This window comes from Rhinopithecus bieti, unplaced genomic scaffold (assembly GCF_001698545.2).
Source record: "Rhinopithecus bieti isolate Rb0 unplaced genomic scaffold, ASM169854v2 scaffold_70536, whole genome shotgun sequence".
Taxonomy (NCBI): domain Eukaryota; kingdom Metazoa; phylum Chordata; class Mammalia; order Primates; family Cercopithecidae; genus Rhinopithecus; species Rhinopithecus bieti.
In genome coordinates this window covers 49,192-65,256 of record NW_016826070.1, presented here as the reverse complement: position 1 = coordinate 65,256, position 16,065 = coordinate 49,192, and the positions used below count along the sequence as shown (strand labels likewise).

General features: G+C 40.2%; 1 protein-coding gene across 1 annotated transcript in view; it reads left to right on the top strand.

Annotated features, from left to right (window-relative positions):
• Positions 1–7,046: 7,046 nt before the first annotated feature.
• Positions 7,047–16,065, top strand: part of LOC108522830 (chromodomain-helicase-DNA-binding protein 6-like) — a gene marked incomplete at its 3' end in the record, with an annotated part of 56,898 nt that continues 47,879 nt past the window's right edge. Inside the window, 1 exon segment of the mRNA XM_017863267.1 lies at positions 7,047–7,142. Coding sequence (XP_017718756.1) covers positions 7,110–7,142 — 33 coding nt within the window.

Here is a 16,065-nt window from a genome sequence, read left to right as displayed (position 1 = left end):
AAAAAAAAAAAAAAAAAAAAAAAAAAAACAAACAAAAAAAAACAACAACAAAAAAATATGGGAATAAACCAGAGTCGACTGGAGAGGAACCAAGGGATTCTGGAATTAAAAGAGTTATGGGAAAGGGAAGGAATCAAGGATGACTCAATTCTGGGCTAGGTGACATGGCAGGTCGCAGGACATTAACCTCTGATGGGGAACACAGGAGCAGGTGAGAGAGTTTGTGTGTGTCTGTGTGTGTAAAGGTGTGTGTGAGTTTCGTTTTGGAAGAGTTGTGGGGTTTTTTGGTGGTACCTGTGCAGTGTCTCAGGAACTGGCCAGGATGTGGTTGGATATAGCCACATAGAGGTCAAGAGGAGGGCTTGGATTTGCAAATGTGCAGTGGTCATTGTGCGAAGAGATGAAGTTTGGGAGTTGAGTAGAAAACTCAGGGACCCTTTCTGGTATTGCCAGCATTGAACCCTGGGAACAGTGATATTTAAGGATTGGGTTTTATAAGAGGAGGATTCTAGCGAGGAAGCTGAGCCTAGGAGCCTGCAATCAGAGGGATCAAGAAACCAGTGAGATGAGAATTTTAAGAGGAAATGATCCATAGTTTAAAATGCTGCAAAGCACTCAAAGCCTAAAAATGGCCGTTAGATTTGGTAGCTAGGGAGTGATTGTCAAGAACAGCTTTAGGGAAGTAATACGGGAGGAAGTGAACTTTCAGGTGTGTAGAGGATTTGTTCATGTTGTTACTGTTTTGAGATAGAATTAAACCTGTTTCTTTATTGAGAGGAGGAGAGCTATACAAAGGGAGACATCCAGTGATAACTTAGGGAGAAGAAATGATTCTTCCATTCAAAGAATGCTTATTGCGCACCTGCTAGGAGCTCAATCCTATTCCAGACTCAGGGAGTATAGCATGAACAAGACAAAGTTTACTCTGTGTGTGTGTGTGTGTGTGTGTGTGTGTGTGTGTGTGTCAGGAACAGGCAATAAGCTTAAAACCAAATAGATACATAGGAAGTCCTCACTTTAAGCAAAACAGCATATAAGGAAACTAATTTTTTTCTCATCAACATTGTAATGAAATGATGTTGATTAGAGGAGCTGGCTTAAGTTGTTTCACTTAAAGTCGTTGTTTCACTGGAAGTCATAGCTTTTTCCAAGAGTCTGGACATTAAGTAAGGTCTTACTATAATATAATATCAGGGAGTAATAAGGACCTGGAGGAAAATAAAATTAGAATAAGAGGATTACAGAGTGGTGGTGGGTGGGAGGTGGGGGTGCTGTTTTCTGTAAGGTGGTTAGGGAAGGCGTTGCTGCTAAGGTGATATTTGAGGAGAGTCCTGAATGAAAAGAGGAAAGAGTAACTGGGAGGTAATCGAGAGACTGAGGTGACTGAGTAGGGGGAGAGAGGGTGGATCTCAAATACAGATGGAAAGGTTAGTTGTCCCCAGGAGATGAGGCACTGTTGCAGAATTTTTGAACTGGAGAGAGAGCGAGTAATTTAAAAAAAGAAAACTTTCAAAATGTTCTAATTGAAACCTGGCCCCCATTTTTCTTAATAGGAGCATCCTTAGATGGCTGAGTGTAAGAAGGAATGGGAGCTTTTATATTGTTTGTTTTTGCATCATTAAAACATCTTCTTCGTCATTTACGTCTTCTTGCCGTGACACTGGAGGGATGACCTTAAGGACAAGTAGCACAAATGGCTGCCTATAACTAGTCTTCACCATGTGACAGATGTCATAGATTGTTATCCCTTTTCATTCTCCTAAGGCCCTCTGAGGCATACGTTGTCAGCATTTTACAGGGAGGAAACAAAGTCTGAAAGAGGTTTCACATGTCTCGTCATCATCACAGCCCAGATCCAAACTGCTTTCTGGTACTTCAGACCCTTGCTATTAAAGTACGTCCTGTAGACTGCTCACACCCCGCAGTAGAGATAGGTACATGTGTCCAGTTTGTGGGCATGGAGGGTAGTAAGGTGGGGAAATGGGAAGGTGGGGGATTTCTTATCCATTGGACTGCCTCCGGGGTCAGGAGTCTTGATAAGAGGTGTTTGGGCCGGGATTTAAGGCAGGTGGCATTCCTCAAGACATCTCTGCTTTCTTGGTTATCTCACTCTTCCCAGATGAGTTACTCTCTGTGTCCTTATTCCTATTCCTAAAATCCCCACAGTATAACCATGTGGGATTACCCTATTTATGCCTGCTATTGTTAGAGTGGTTCATAGGAAACAATCTCAAGGTTGAGGATGGGCATGAGTAGATACAAAAATACATGTTCATTGTGGAAACTTGGAGGTTTAGAGTTACTTCCCACATACTGTGTCTCAAAGTGCCTGATAGAGTGGTGAGGGGTAGGGGCCTGTTAGCAACAAAATTCTCCATCGTTACTGTGTTCAGTTGTGTCTGTTCTCGTCTTCTGTGAATATGAAGGACCTTGGTAGGGGTCTGCTGGGTATGCACTTGTTTGTGTTTGCAAAAACACACACTCTCGTAATGAAATAGACCCTTGGACTGAGCGGGGATTATTAGGATGGCAGAGTTCTCAAGGTATAGTGAATTTAAATCATTTCTGTGAATAAATGGTTGAATAGGGTGAACCTGATATTTTGTTATTTTTAAAAACTTACCATTACACAGCACTGAGGAACTTGGAAATAGCACAGGCACTGTTGCGGAATTTTTGGACCAGAGAGAGAGATAGTAATTAAAAAAAAAAGAAAACTTTAAAAATGTTCTTATTGAAACCTGGCACCCATTTTTCTTAATAGGAGCATCCTTAGATGGGTGAGTATAAGAAGGAATGGGAGCTTTTATATTGTTTGTTTTTACATCATTACCAGCTTACCTTCTTGTGAAGGTAATTAAATGCTGCACTGCTACAGAAGCACTCATACATACTGCAGCAAGGAGAGTGGGAGTCCCACTAGCTTCCCACCAGTTTCCCCAGTTCAGAAGTTATACACTTGATATTTTCCGCTGTTGACAGGTTTTCTGGTTTGCCCACACAGAATTGTCTGTAGAATTATCTGTATTATGTTTCTGATTAAGTATTGAGACCCTGAAATTACTTTTTGATTTGTTCTTTATTGAGCCAGAAGGATCTAGTCAGAACTTCTGAGTGATGGCAGCAGAGACTGTAGGGCCATTTCCAGCATTGTGCAGAAGTACAAACTTTAGGGTGTAACTAGTCATCTATTCCTAGCACATAAAATTTAGCCTTACAAAAAGATGACATTGTTTTATACATTTTTTAATGTGTGCCTTTAAAAAGATTTAAAAGTAGAGATAATTTAAGGGTGTTTATAAATTATGGGGTGCTGTCTGGAGAAGGACAAGTCAATAAACTGGAGAAGGACAAGTCAATAAATGCTTATTGAACACCTATTGACATTTGTTATCTTGTTGGTTGGCAGCATGCTGGTGTGTTTTGTGAACTGTTGGGATGCCAGAAATGATTTGACAGTAACATGAGATTTGCCAGAATTTGCTTTCAGTGAACTAGACAGTTATTCTACAGTAACATCGCCATCATTCAGATTTCACATGCACATTCTCTTCGTCTCAGAGGCTGGCCAAGTCTGATGTGATATTTTCACATTTCACCCACCTCATCTCTGACCTTCCCCTTGGAGTCAGGTTCATTTCCTACCCGCTCGTGGCCTTGGGAGATATTCCTTAAAGTGGAACTGGCCTATAAAAGGATTGAAAACGTTCATAGATCTAGTGGCATATTGCCTGAGTGCTCTTCAGAAAGCTTGAAACAGTTAAAAGTGCCATTAGCAATGATAAGTAGGACCTGTTTTCCCACATTCCTGGCAGTGTTATACACCCTGCTTATTTTTATTGCAGTGCTCGTTTGTGGTAGTGAATCAGAAATTGTGCTTTCTGATGTCCCTGCTGCATCGTACTTGTATCGGTTCTTTGTACACGACAAAGGTAATATTTTATTAACATTGGTAGAGTTTTCCTGTAGTGTTTTGTGTTGTTTGTTTTTTGAGACAGGGCCTCACTCTGTCACCTAGGCTGGAGTACAGTAGTGTGATCTCACTGCAGATTAGACCTTCCAGACTCGGATGATCCTCCTACCTCAGCCTCCCGAGTAGCTGGGACCACAGGTGGAAGCCACCACACCCGGCTAATTTTTGCATTTTCGGTAGAGACAAGTTTTTGACATGTTGCCCAGGCTGGTCACAAACTCCTGGGTTCAAGTGATCCACCTGCCTTGGCCTCCCAAAGTGCGAGATTACAGGTGTGAGCCATTGTACCTCACCTTTCTGTAATTTTTAATGATTTCATTTTGTTGGGCAGAATTTTATTTGAGACATATTGATAGAAATATCAAAATGGTTAGAAGTAATTGGTGCCACGAAGAAAAGTTAGCACATAGACAAAAGATCTCTCAGCAAGGCGATCTTTACTCTCTGCAGAAAGGGTGCTCAGTCGCAGATGAAACAGTGGCCAGAGCACACCTGAACAAAGGAAAGCAGACATATTTATCCCTTGTGCATTTGGATCATCCTTACAGCTGTGTCCTGCATCCACTGGCTGGAGCTGGACCTCACACTCTTAAACTGACACCCGATTTGCTAATAGCCTAAAATTTTCCTAAATAGGTAAGTGCAGGGAAGAACAAAGAAGGAGAGGAGGTTGCTTACGAAAGGTTTAAGGAAACAGTAACATTTCCAAATAAGGAATGGGCATAGGCTGTGAGATGGAACGTGCCTATGAGCATGTCCAACAGTTACTTAGGATAGGGCCTAACAAAGAGTTAGTAACCCAAAGCAAGGAGGCTTTGAAGAAAGTTAGTCTTTAAAAGAAACTATTATTTCTAACACTTATGATTTATTCTTTAACAAGAAGGCGAACTTTGAAGACGAAACTTTTTACTTTCTACACATATGTCTTATTATTGAGAATAGCCTTTTTTATTAGCTGGAATTTCCCCCCAAACTTCTTTAGTTTTGACTTTGTGGCAGTTTGTGATGGTTGAGAATGTCAGTTTTCTGGGATCTGATAATTTAAAGAATAGAGATAAAGGAGATAAACTTGTAGTAACATAATTTACCTAGAACTGACTCCACTGTAATGAAGCCTAGGAGATAATATTTTTTTTTTTTTTGAATTTTAACTGCCTTGGTTCAGAGCACTTACCATTTATCTGGAATTTATGGCTTCTTCAGGTAAATAATTGTCCTATCAAACACTAACCCTTGCATTGATTCTTAGAAGCACCATTTACTAAGCGGACTTGCCTTTCCCTGATTTAGCCAGTTAGTCTCTGCCCTCGTCCCCTTCCCCTTAGCACCCGACCATGCCTGCTTTCGAGCTACACCCTTGGCCGCTGCACTCTTTGCAAACAGCAGTACCTTGGTAGACATGTCTCTCTAGGACAGATTCCACGGCATTTTGTGGTTCTTTTAATACAAAATGCCTCTTTAACTCTTAGAGGAAAAAAAATCTAAATTGACAGACGTTAAAATGATAAACCGTAATTACAGTCCCAAGGATGATTGGAATCATGTCTTTCATTTTTCTGTGTGCATCCAGCATGCCATGAACTCACTTAGAATTGGAACTCACTTTAATCTTTTTAAAATTGCAAATTGACAAATTATGGTAGTATATATTTATGGGGTAGAGAGTGATGTCATCATTTATGAATACAATGTGGAATAATTAAGTCAAACTAACATATCTACCCCCTCAAATACTTATTTCACTTTAATCTTAAAGCTGTAATCTTAAAAGCTCTGTTAATACTTAATGCCTACATATCCCATTCATTTGGATATGAGAAATAATTAGGAAACTTAAGGGTATTTTGGTTTTCTGAGTGAGTGGTGTTTTGTAGCTGTGTGGGATGACCAGGAAATCAAAGTCAACAAAAAATAGGAAGTAGTGTTTATATCCCGGCTAGAACCAGAAGCCTGAGATACTATGATCCTTGTATTGTTTGTATGTGAGGAAGGTTAAGAGCTTCAGATCTGAAGCGGTAGTACTAGTTAGTGATGCTGGCAGCCCCAAATTCTGGGTTTCCTACACTAGGGTTTATTCTTTTCCCTGAGATGCCCCAACATGCCTTTGTACCTCTGAAGACAATTACTGGGCTTTTATGGTGTTCACAAGTCATTTATGAGAAGTGCAGTGTCATCAAGGACATTATGGTTGCAGTGGGGATGGGGGCTTAAGTCCTGGGTAGAATAAAATCAGTCCTTTAAAAAAAAACATATGAAGTATTGCAATGAAATTATTTTTTCAAGTAATAAATGCACATGGTTTAAAACATCAAATAATATACCAAATCCTGTCTCCTTAGAGAGAATTGCATTGAACTCTTAGCTCTTTTTTATTGTCTATATTTCTTTCTTTCTTTTTTTTTTTTTTTGTAAACGGAGTCTCACTCTGGCCCAGGCTGGAGTGCAGTGGCGGGATCTCAGCTCACTGCAAGCTCCGCCTCCCGGGTTTACGCCATTCTCCTGCCTCAGCCTCCCGAGTAGCTGGGACTACAGGCGCCCGCTACCTCGCCTGGCTAGTTTTTTGTATTTTTTTTAGTAGAGACGGTGTTTCACCGTGTTAGCCAGGCTGGTCTCGATCTCCTGACCTCGCGATCTGCCTGTCTCGGCCTCCCAAAGTGCTGGGATTACAGGCTTGAGCCACCGCGCCTGGCCTTGTCTGTATTTCTATTTCTTGATTTATCAATTATAGACATCATTGATTGTTTTCTTCCAAAAGGGATGAGGGCTTACCTTATTTCCTCCCCATCTCCTAATACCCCTCAATGAAGGCATGTTACTGTTTTTGTTCCTTTATTAGTTACCACTAACTTTCATACATGCCAGCATCTTTTATAACTGATTTAATCTACAAAGACAATATCCTTTTGACATCATTTTATTGGGTGCAATAAATTAGGGTCTAATAGAGTTAGATCTAATTAGGTCTACACTTAGGGCTCTGGGGGTTGTTGGACATAAATGTTCTGCAGAAGTAATCCCCTGTTTGTTTTCCTTGTGTGTTACAGTTAATCTGGAGATGTTGAAAATGTTTTATTTTGGGTTTTGTCATAATCTTTGCCTTTTTAAAAATGTTTTACAGAAATATCTTCCTCAATAGATGAAAATGAAAATACAGAAGAAGGAGAAGCAGGTAAGCAATCACATGTCTTTTAAGTGAATGCATCTGGGGTATCTTGGTGCTTTTTCAACAAGGGGAGACACTGGCAGTGTTGGCTCATCCCTTAATCTTTGGTACTTTCTCTGTTGCCTGTATTATAGTAACTGAGAGCTCTGTTCTGAATGACTTAATAATGTGGATTTTTCTTGTTGCTCGGTTCATCTTCACGTAGGAGTAAATGTAATGAAAACTGTATATCAGAATATTATTCAAATTAGCCAAGTAGAAGAGAAACATTTCCTCCCTTTGAATAGCTTTCTGAGTCTTTTCTGAAAGAGAGATGTGACCAATTCTTTATAGTTTATATATTTATCCTTCTATCCATCTGGATTTTTGGTTAAACTAAAAGCATTCTTACTTACAAAATCCTTATTTATGATTTTGTAAGTAATGATCGGTGGATGGGTTCCTCCTAGAGAGAAGAATAGCGAAATAATTAGAAGAACAGGAGCATCAACTCTTTGGCATTTGGTTTTTTGAAGGGGGTGTGGGATGGAGAGTGTGATTTATCTTGCCAGGATCTCTTTCCTTGGTTGGTACTGCTGTGCCCTGAGTGTAATATATTCAAAGGAACTCTGAGACCTCACTCAGGGAGGTCAGATGGGAGACCTGTCTCTGTCTCTTGGAAATGGGCTATTTCTGATAGGCTGGTTTTTCTTTTACAGAATTGAATGACAACCTGGGAAGTGGGATATCTAGATCCCTACTTTTCACTGGGACTCTGTAAAAAAGAGGTTGGGTGAGACTAGCCACTCTTACTTTTCCAGTTTGCTTCTAGGGAACCCTAGTCTAATAATAGGGTGACGTAGGGTTATGTCTCAGGGTTATGGTTACAAAGACTACCCCCTGGTCTGTCCTCAAAGGATAGGTTGGTTTGGGGAATTAGTTAACTTATCTGCTGCCAGATAACAAGAAGAGCAGTGACTAAATACTGTCTGCACACTGGATTTATATCTGTCCTAGCTCAGAGAGTTGTCAGCTGATAGGCAAACACTACATGGAATGCAGTTCCATGTATCAGGAACTTCTCCCGTGGATATACTCAGGTGTGCAAAACTGTGTATATAAAGGCTTAAATTGCTGTTTCACGTATGATAGCAAAAATGGAAAAGAACATACATATCCATCAAAAAGGGGACTGTTTAAATCATAGCTCACCCACCTAGTGGAATATTATACTGCTGTTTGTTAAAAAGAACACATTACTGGCTGGACGCAGTGGCTCACACCTGTGATTCCAGAACTTTTGGAGGCCGAGGTAGGCGGATCACCTGAGGTCAGGAGTTTGAGACCAGCCTGGCCAACATGGCGAAACCCTGTCTCTACTGAAAATACAAAAAAATTAGCTGGGCATGGTGGCGAGTGCCTGTAATCCCAGCTACTCAGGAGGCTGAGACAGGAGAATCACTTGAACCTGGGAGGTGGAGGTTGCAGTGAGCCGAGATTGTGCCATTGGACTCCAGCCTGGACAAGAGCAAGACTCCGTCTCAAAGAACACATTACTGAAGAGAACCCCAAACCCTCAAAACTATTGTCATTTGTGATATGTGAGCAGGTTTATATTTCTTAAAGCAGTCTTCACATTCATTTATTTTTAGGCATCCTTTAAGATAAGCATTTATTTAAATCAAAACATTCTATAGTGATTACACCAAAATGAATTCTGGTTTCTTTCTGTGAGATTTTACTGGTTCATGTTAAGACCTTTGGTATATTAGCCAGCTGTTATGTAGCTTCAGTTGGATGGTTTTTGTTTTAGACCTCATGGTAATGTTGATGATGAACAGAATAGGATTTTTCATTTAAAAGTTAATATTAGATAGGATAGAGAAGCAGGTTAAAGAAGTGAGCAACTTTTAGAAAGACTTTATCCTGCTTCTCTTATAAATACTGATGGTAGGCCATACTGATAACTGAACTGCAAGAAGTTGCAGAGAATGAAAATAGAAAATTATGTTCAAATTAAAGCAATATATAGACTCCAGGATGGAGAATTCAGTGCCTAACAGAGAAGAGGCTCATGTTCTGGAGTGAACTTCAGCTTTGATTTCCATAGAACAGGATTGAAACTCTGACCCTACGATTTAGTTGTATAACTTTGGATAACTTCAGCCTTGTCAAATGATCCTTTATGGAAATTTTTCCTTTGTGCTTCTTAACTAGTTGGGCATTCCACCACACCACTGTTGATGTCATCCATGATGTCATGAGGGGGTGGCCATCAACATTGCAGACCACAGACTGGGCAGTCCCCAGGAGCTCTTTAATAGTTCCAGAGAGTTCTCTGGCTAAAGATTGGTGCTGCATCTGTCGAGCAATGTTAACAATCTCATTAAAAGTGATATTTCTACTATATTTAATGTTTTTCTGTTTCTTTCTGTCTCTTGGTGGTTCCTTGAGGGTTTTGATGATCAGGGCAGAAGAAGAAGGTACCACCTCAATCTGGGCCTGTATGTTCTGAACGGTCAGTTTCACTGTAATCCTTAGACCCTTCCAGTCACCAGTTGCCTTGGCAATGTCATCACCAACCTGTCTGGGAGACGGACCCAGGGGACTGATCTTAGGAGCCGGTGCAGACATGGCACTGACTTCCCCCCCCGGTGCACCTCACGTACAGACTCTGATCTCATTGGGGTCAAACTTCAGAAGCATGGTGGAGGCAGCTGGTGTCAGATGAATCCGATTCAGGACAACCAAAGAAAGTTGCACCTTGGCCTCCTTTGAGCTGGAAGACAAAAGCCAGCCTTGTTTTTCTGTCATTTAAATGGGAGTAATCATAACGTGCCTCACATCATAAGAGTAGGATTAAGTGGGGTAATTTGTCAAGTACTTGGTGTTCAGTTTGTCAGTGACAAGGAAATCTTTCAGTTTAACAATAAAAGTAACCATCTAACTTTGTCTTTTACCATGATTCTGAGGTGTTAGAAGTAGCAGCAAATAAAACATCCACCTTTTAAAAACCCTCATTCCTATTAATTCACTTTCCTCTTCCTTGGAGAAAAATAGCATGTAAATACACTCTGATCTTGATATTCCTCATTTCTTTGTTCAAAATCTTATCAAGGTAAATTGAGATGGTAGATTTTTACAAATTAAATCAAAACTCAGTAATAAACAATAGTGCTTCTTATTAACCAGAAAAGGCATAATAGGTGTAATGTGCCCAGAACAAAGGGTTTAGAGATTGACTTTGTTTTGCCTAAACAAGCATTGTGAGAAAACAGACTTTAATAAAACGTTTAAAAGTGAATCACTCAGGAGAACTATAGACTTTTATCTACATTATAAAGAACTAAACTGCTTCTAAGAAATATGTTTAATTCTTAAGATGACTAAGCATTATTAGGCAAAAGAAAAATTATAAAAATAAAATGTGAACTCTAATCATTGAAAACCTATGTGGCACTATTGATGTATAACATCGTTGTAAATACTTCTTTGCAAGAGGGCACATCCTAATGTTAGCAACAACAAAACTGTGATATAAGAATATTGATTTTTATTCATCTCAGCTCCTTGCTTGGCACTGGGAAAAAACATAAAAAGTGATAAATATTATGTAATATATAATATGGTCTGCAGGCAAGTGTAATCTTAAGGGGTAAGAGGGCTTTGGGACCACATATCCAGTGTAGAAGACAGTTAATAAACAGTGAATGCAATAGAAATACATAATATTGTAAGTAGGATGACAGCTTGGAGCTGTGCCTAGGAAGTAACCCAGACCTGAGTAACTACAGGAGAATCTTGCTTCCTGACCCCATGCCAAGAGTTGGGTATGAATTCTTAGGTCCTCTAGAAAACATAAAGATGAGAAGAGTTTTCTTCAGATGTACTGTGAGAATCTCAAAGACTTTCAGATTATTAGACCTTAGTTTCTTCCCTGGAGTGAATATGGGTATAATTTATTCACTCAACAAATATTTGTTGAGTTTTTCAGCATTAATTCATTAATATTAATTCAGAAATATTTGCATTCTACTTGGGGTCAGGTCCAGTAGTAACTAAAACAATTTCTCAAGAAATTTCTAGCCTGATTACAAGCTATTAATATAACCAGGGAAGGAAATATACCTCGGAAGAGCCAGAGTTTTACCGTGTGGTGGAAGATCATGCCCTGGAATTGGAGAGTATGGAGGCCGAGGGAAGGTCAGCCCCACCAAAGAAATTGAGAGAGTTCTAAAAAGAGGCAATGTCTTCTGTGGGGAGCTGGGTTTCAGGCTTTTTGCTTCAGGGGCCTCAGGAGGAAAGCTTAGAAGGGAAGAGGGTGGATTTGGGAAGTTGAAAGACATGGTGGGAAGGGAGAAAGGAAAGGCGTGGAGTGTGGTGCTAAGTTTTGGATGGTGACCGAGGTTGAACTAGGACAAAGAATAGTTCCCAAAAGAATTGGTCCCAGAAGTCCTCTAGGGAGAGATGAGGACTCAAGTTTACTAGTAGTATGGCTCACTAAATCATGATCCATAATTCAGAATAGTGAAAGAGGAAGAATAGCAAAGTTGGTAATATGGTTGAGTGAATAATTTACTTTTAAGACTTTTTGGCCTCATCTGCAGAGGCTCTGAAGATCATCTGGGCTAATACTAGCCTAGATGACTAAACAGCCTCACCCTAGAATCATGTTTCAAAAGGACTTAAAAGGTACCTATCCACCTCCTTTCTCCTCCCTCCTCCAAAAAGGAAAAGAAATCTGAGCATTAAATGCTTTTCCCTCTTTGAACATATCTTAATAGATTTTTTTTTCATTATTCTTACTCACTTTATGTTCTGAAACATACACTCGAGGCCAGAATAAGTCACTGGGATGGCAAAATAACACTGACTTATATAATGTGAACTGTGGATGAAGCTAGGACTGTGTAACCTGAAGAAGTGAAGACTTAAGGGCATCATGTGGAAAAGAGGTTAAATGTGTCTATTGCTGGACCTGTGGAAACGATGGGACATGTGGGGAGAGTTAGAGGAGTATAGGCTTTAGCTTCATATAAACAAGGACATCCGGGCCGGGCGCGGTGGCTCACGCCTATAATCCCAGCACTTTGGGAGGCCGAGGTGGGTGGATCACAAGGTCAGGAGATCGAGACCATGGTGAAACCCCGTCTCTACTAAAAACACACACAAAAAATTAGCTGGGCGCGGTGGCAGGCACCTGTAGTCCCAGCTACTCAGGAGGCTGAGGCAGGAGAATGGCGTGAACCTGGGAGATCGAGCTTGCAGTGAGCCGAGATGGCGCCACTGCACTCCAGCCTGGGGGACAGAGCGAGACTCTGTCTCAAAAAAAAAAAAGAAGGACATCCAGAGAAGTTGAGCTGCACAGCTGTGCCATGTGCCTTGTAAGCAGTAAAGCTCCCTGTCTCCAGAACTTATTAGTTATTATTTTCTCTCTCTCCTAATTCTTTGTATGTTAGAAAGAATGAGATGGGAGTTTGAACTCAACCTCAGAGGCCCATCCTGACTAGAATCATAGAGTTTGCCAGTACATTTATTTATGGTATTTATAAGACCAAAGTAAATTGTATGTAAGTTGACACAGTTTTAACTAAAATATTACATAGTAATCCTATATTACTATGATATAGTAATATTACTCTACATACACAGTAATATGATTACTATGATATAGTATCATGATTATATGATTATGTAATGTACATATGATTATGTAGTAATCATATTACTATGTAATATTTTAGTATTAAAATGCTAATATTTTAATTTTAGTATAAAATATTAACATTAAACTATATAGTAGGATTAATTATAATATATTAATATTTAAATTGCACTGTGGTTCATTTAATTCATGTTACTAATGTTATCACTAGCATTTATGAGACAGACACAAAATTTTAATGGAAATAAGCTGCTAATTTTAAAATCCTATGCATAAAGAAGCTGTAAGTCTTGTAAGTTTACATGTAGAAAACACTATCATAAAAAAGGCTACTTAAAAACAGCTAATGGAATTGCCTCGCCTCCTGTCTTGACCAGAGGAGTCTGGGAACCTCTGGTGACCAAGTTTTTGGCGCAGCTTCAAAGTGATGATGAAGGATTTGGATCTGTGACATTTTTAGCTCGCACACGAGTATTGATGTGACTGTGAAGAATTGTCTTCCTCTGCCTAACTTTGTTTTTTTTGAGACAGAGTTTTGTTTTGTTGCCCAGGCTGTAGTGTAGTAGTACGATCTCAGCTCACTGCAACCTCTACCTCCTGGGTTCAAACAATTCTCATGCCTCAGCCTTCTGAGTAGCTGGGATTACAGGCACCCGCCACCACACCTGGCTGATTTTTTTGTATTTTAGTACAGATGGGGTTTCACTATTTTGCCCAGGCTGGTCTCAAACTTCTCAGCTCAGGCAGTCCTCCCGTCTCAGCCTCCCAAAGTGCTAGGATTACAGGAATGAGCCACTGTGCCTGGCCACTCTGCATAACTTTGATTCATCCTTGGGAAAACTACCCCAAAGGGTTGAAGTATTATGAAAAAAACAGAAGTGCAATAGGAGCGTCTTTTTCATTTTGATATGGTTTGTAACTTTATCATGAGCTTACTGTCCAGGAACTATGTAATATTTAGATACTGAGAATAAAACGTTCTCATTTTGTAAGGATAAAAGAAATATGTCTACTGCTAACTATGTTCTTACGATGTTGGTGGTAGATCTTTGGTAGCTGCCAAGTCCCTGTTTAAAATGACCCTTGTCTTGGGACCCTTCTGGGTGAAGTTGAAAAGTCTTATTTATTTAATATATGTCCTACTACATTTATTTAATATACGTTCATTTAATAAATTGTTTATTCTTGATGTGTTTCTCATCTGATCTGGAGAACAAGTGGATTTATGAAGAAATGGATAGAAGAGGAAAAGTTAGTGAATTGAAAGTCATCTGGGGAAAGGTTGAGGAGATACAGCTGTGTTGGGGAATGGGTGATGGAAACGAAATAGAGGTTGGTTAGAGGTTCTTGCTGATTCTTATTTCTAAGTTTGTTGTATCCAGTACACGAGACAATGTGAAGTGATTAAGAGCAGTGGCCCTTGAAATAGGAGTCAAATCCCAAATCTTAGCTTTACCACTTACTAGCCATGGGACCAAGGTGAGTTATTTAGTCTTTCTAGGCTTCTACTCTAAAATGGAGTTATAATATGCCTCTATCTTAAGGTTGTTTTGGTGATACACTCAGTAAGCTTGGTATCTTCCTAATACCCAATTCTTAGTAAAATTAACTAGTAGTATTATTGACATCCTTTTTTTTTTTTTTTGAGGTAGTCTCTGTCGCCAGGCTGGAGTGCAGTGGCATGATCTTGGCTCACTGCAATCCCCGCCTCCCGGATTCAAGCAATTCTCCTGTCTCAGCCTCCGGAGTAGCTGGGATTACAGGCACACACCACCACACCCAGCTAGTTTTTTAAATTTTTAGTAGAAATGGGGTTTCACCATGTTGGCCAGGATGGTCTCAATCTCCTGACCTTGTGATCCGCCAGCCTCAGCCTCCCAAAGTGCAGGGATTACAGGCGTGAGCCACCGCACCTGGCCTTGGCATCCATTCTATATTTAAAATATCAGAACAATTCTGGGTGCTCAAAGTCATTGTGACTACAAGGCTGAGATATATAAAAGAACAATTCCTTATCCATGAATACAGTCTTTCTAACTCTAGGCCCGGGTGCTGGTTTATTATTGGCAGTGATAGGAGCAGAATTGGCCTAAGTTTTGGGCCTTGGGCCTCCGGTAGCCTAAAGCTACAGTAAAACTACATGTGGGCCAGGAATGAAGAGGTAGGAAAATAGTCTTATTCACACCGCTAGTTTCTGTTCAGCATCTACTTGTCCTAGAATATATCAGCAAATAATTCTGAAAGACGTATCTCCTGGCCTTGGTTGGTGGAGCAAACATCATTCCACTTAGGCAGATTAGGAAATTGAGTTACTGTGAGGTTTTGGTCTACCCAAAACCATAGTTGGAAATAAAAGTAGTTTCCAAAAACAACACAGGCACTTATTATTACTTTCCCTCTCTCCTCCTCATTCTTCCCTCTCAGCATCCACATTTAGTCATTTACTAGCCCACAGTTTTTGTTACTGCCTAGAGTTAACAAGAATTAGGTTGACTGCAGATTTAGAGATTTCAAATTTCTAAGACTCTTGAAACATCATAAGAGAAAAGTATCTCCTATCCCCGTCTCTCCATTTTAATTGCAAAAATATGGAAGTGGAGGTGGGGACTAAAAATGAGTCAAGTATTTGGGGTGGAAAGGTTTTGAAAAAAATGGCATTACCAAATCCTTTGACCACTCTTTTTTTTTTTTTTTTTGAGACGGAGTCTCGCTCTGTCGCCCAGGCTGGAGTACAGTGGCCGTATCTCAGCTCACTGCAAGCTCCGCCTCCCGGGTTCACACCATTCTCCTGCCTCAGCCTCCCGAGTGGCTGGGACTACAGGCGCCCGCCACCTCGCCCGGCTACCTTTGACCACTCTTTAGTGCTTCACTTACCTGCTTCTCAGTAGTGTTGGACACCTGTGATGATTCTGTCTTGGAATGCTCTCTTCTTCAGGCTTCTGAGATACCATGCTTTCAGTCTTACATTTTTTTCCCACCCACTTTGCTTATCTCACTGTTCCTTCTCACTCTGTAGGTTCTTCTTCCTCTGGTGATCCTGAAACATTAGCATGTGTCAGGTTTTGGTCCTGTTTTCCTTCTCTCTTTATTCTTGCTGGGTAGTCTAATTCATTCTTGTAGAAATTTTTCTTGGAAAATTATCCAAGAACCTACTGGATTTCTCCACCTGAATTATCCTTAAATACCTGCAACTGAACTCTCTTCCTCCTGGTTCTAACCAGCTGTGACTGTGTGAAGAACATCAGGATCAAAGTACCTGCTTTGTCACCTAAAGCACAGGTCTCC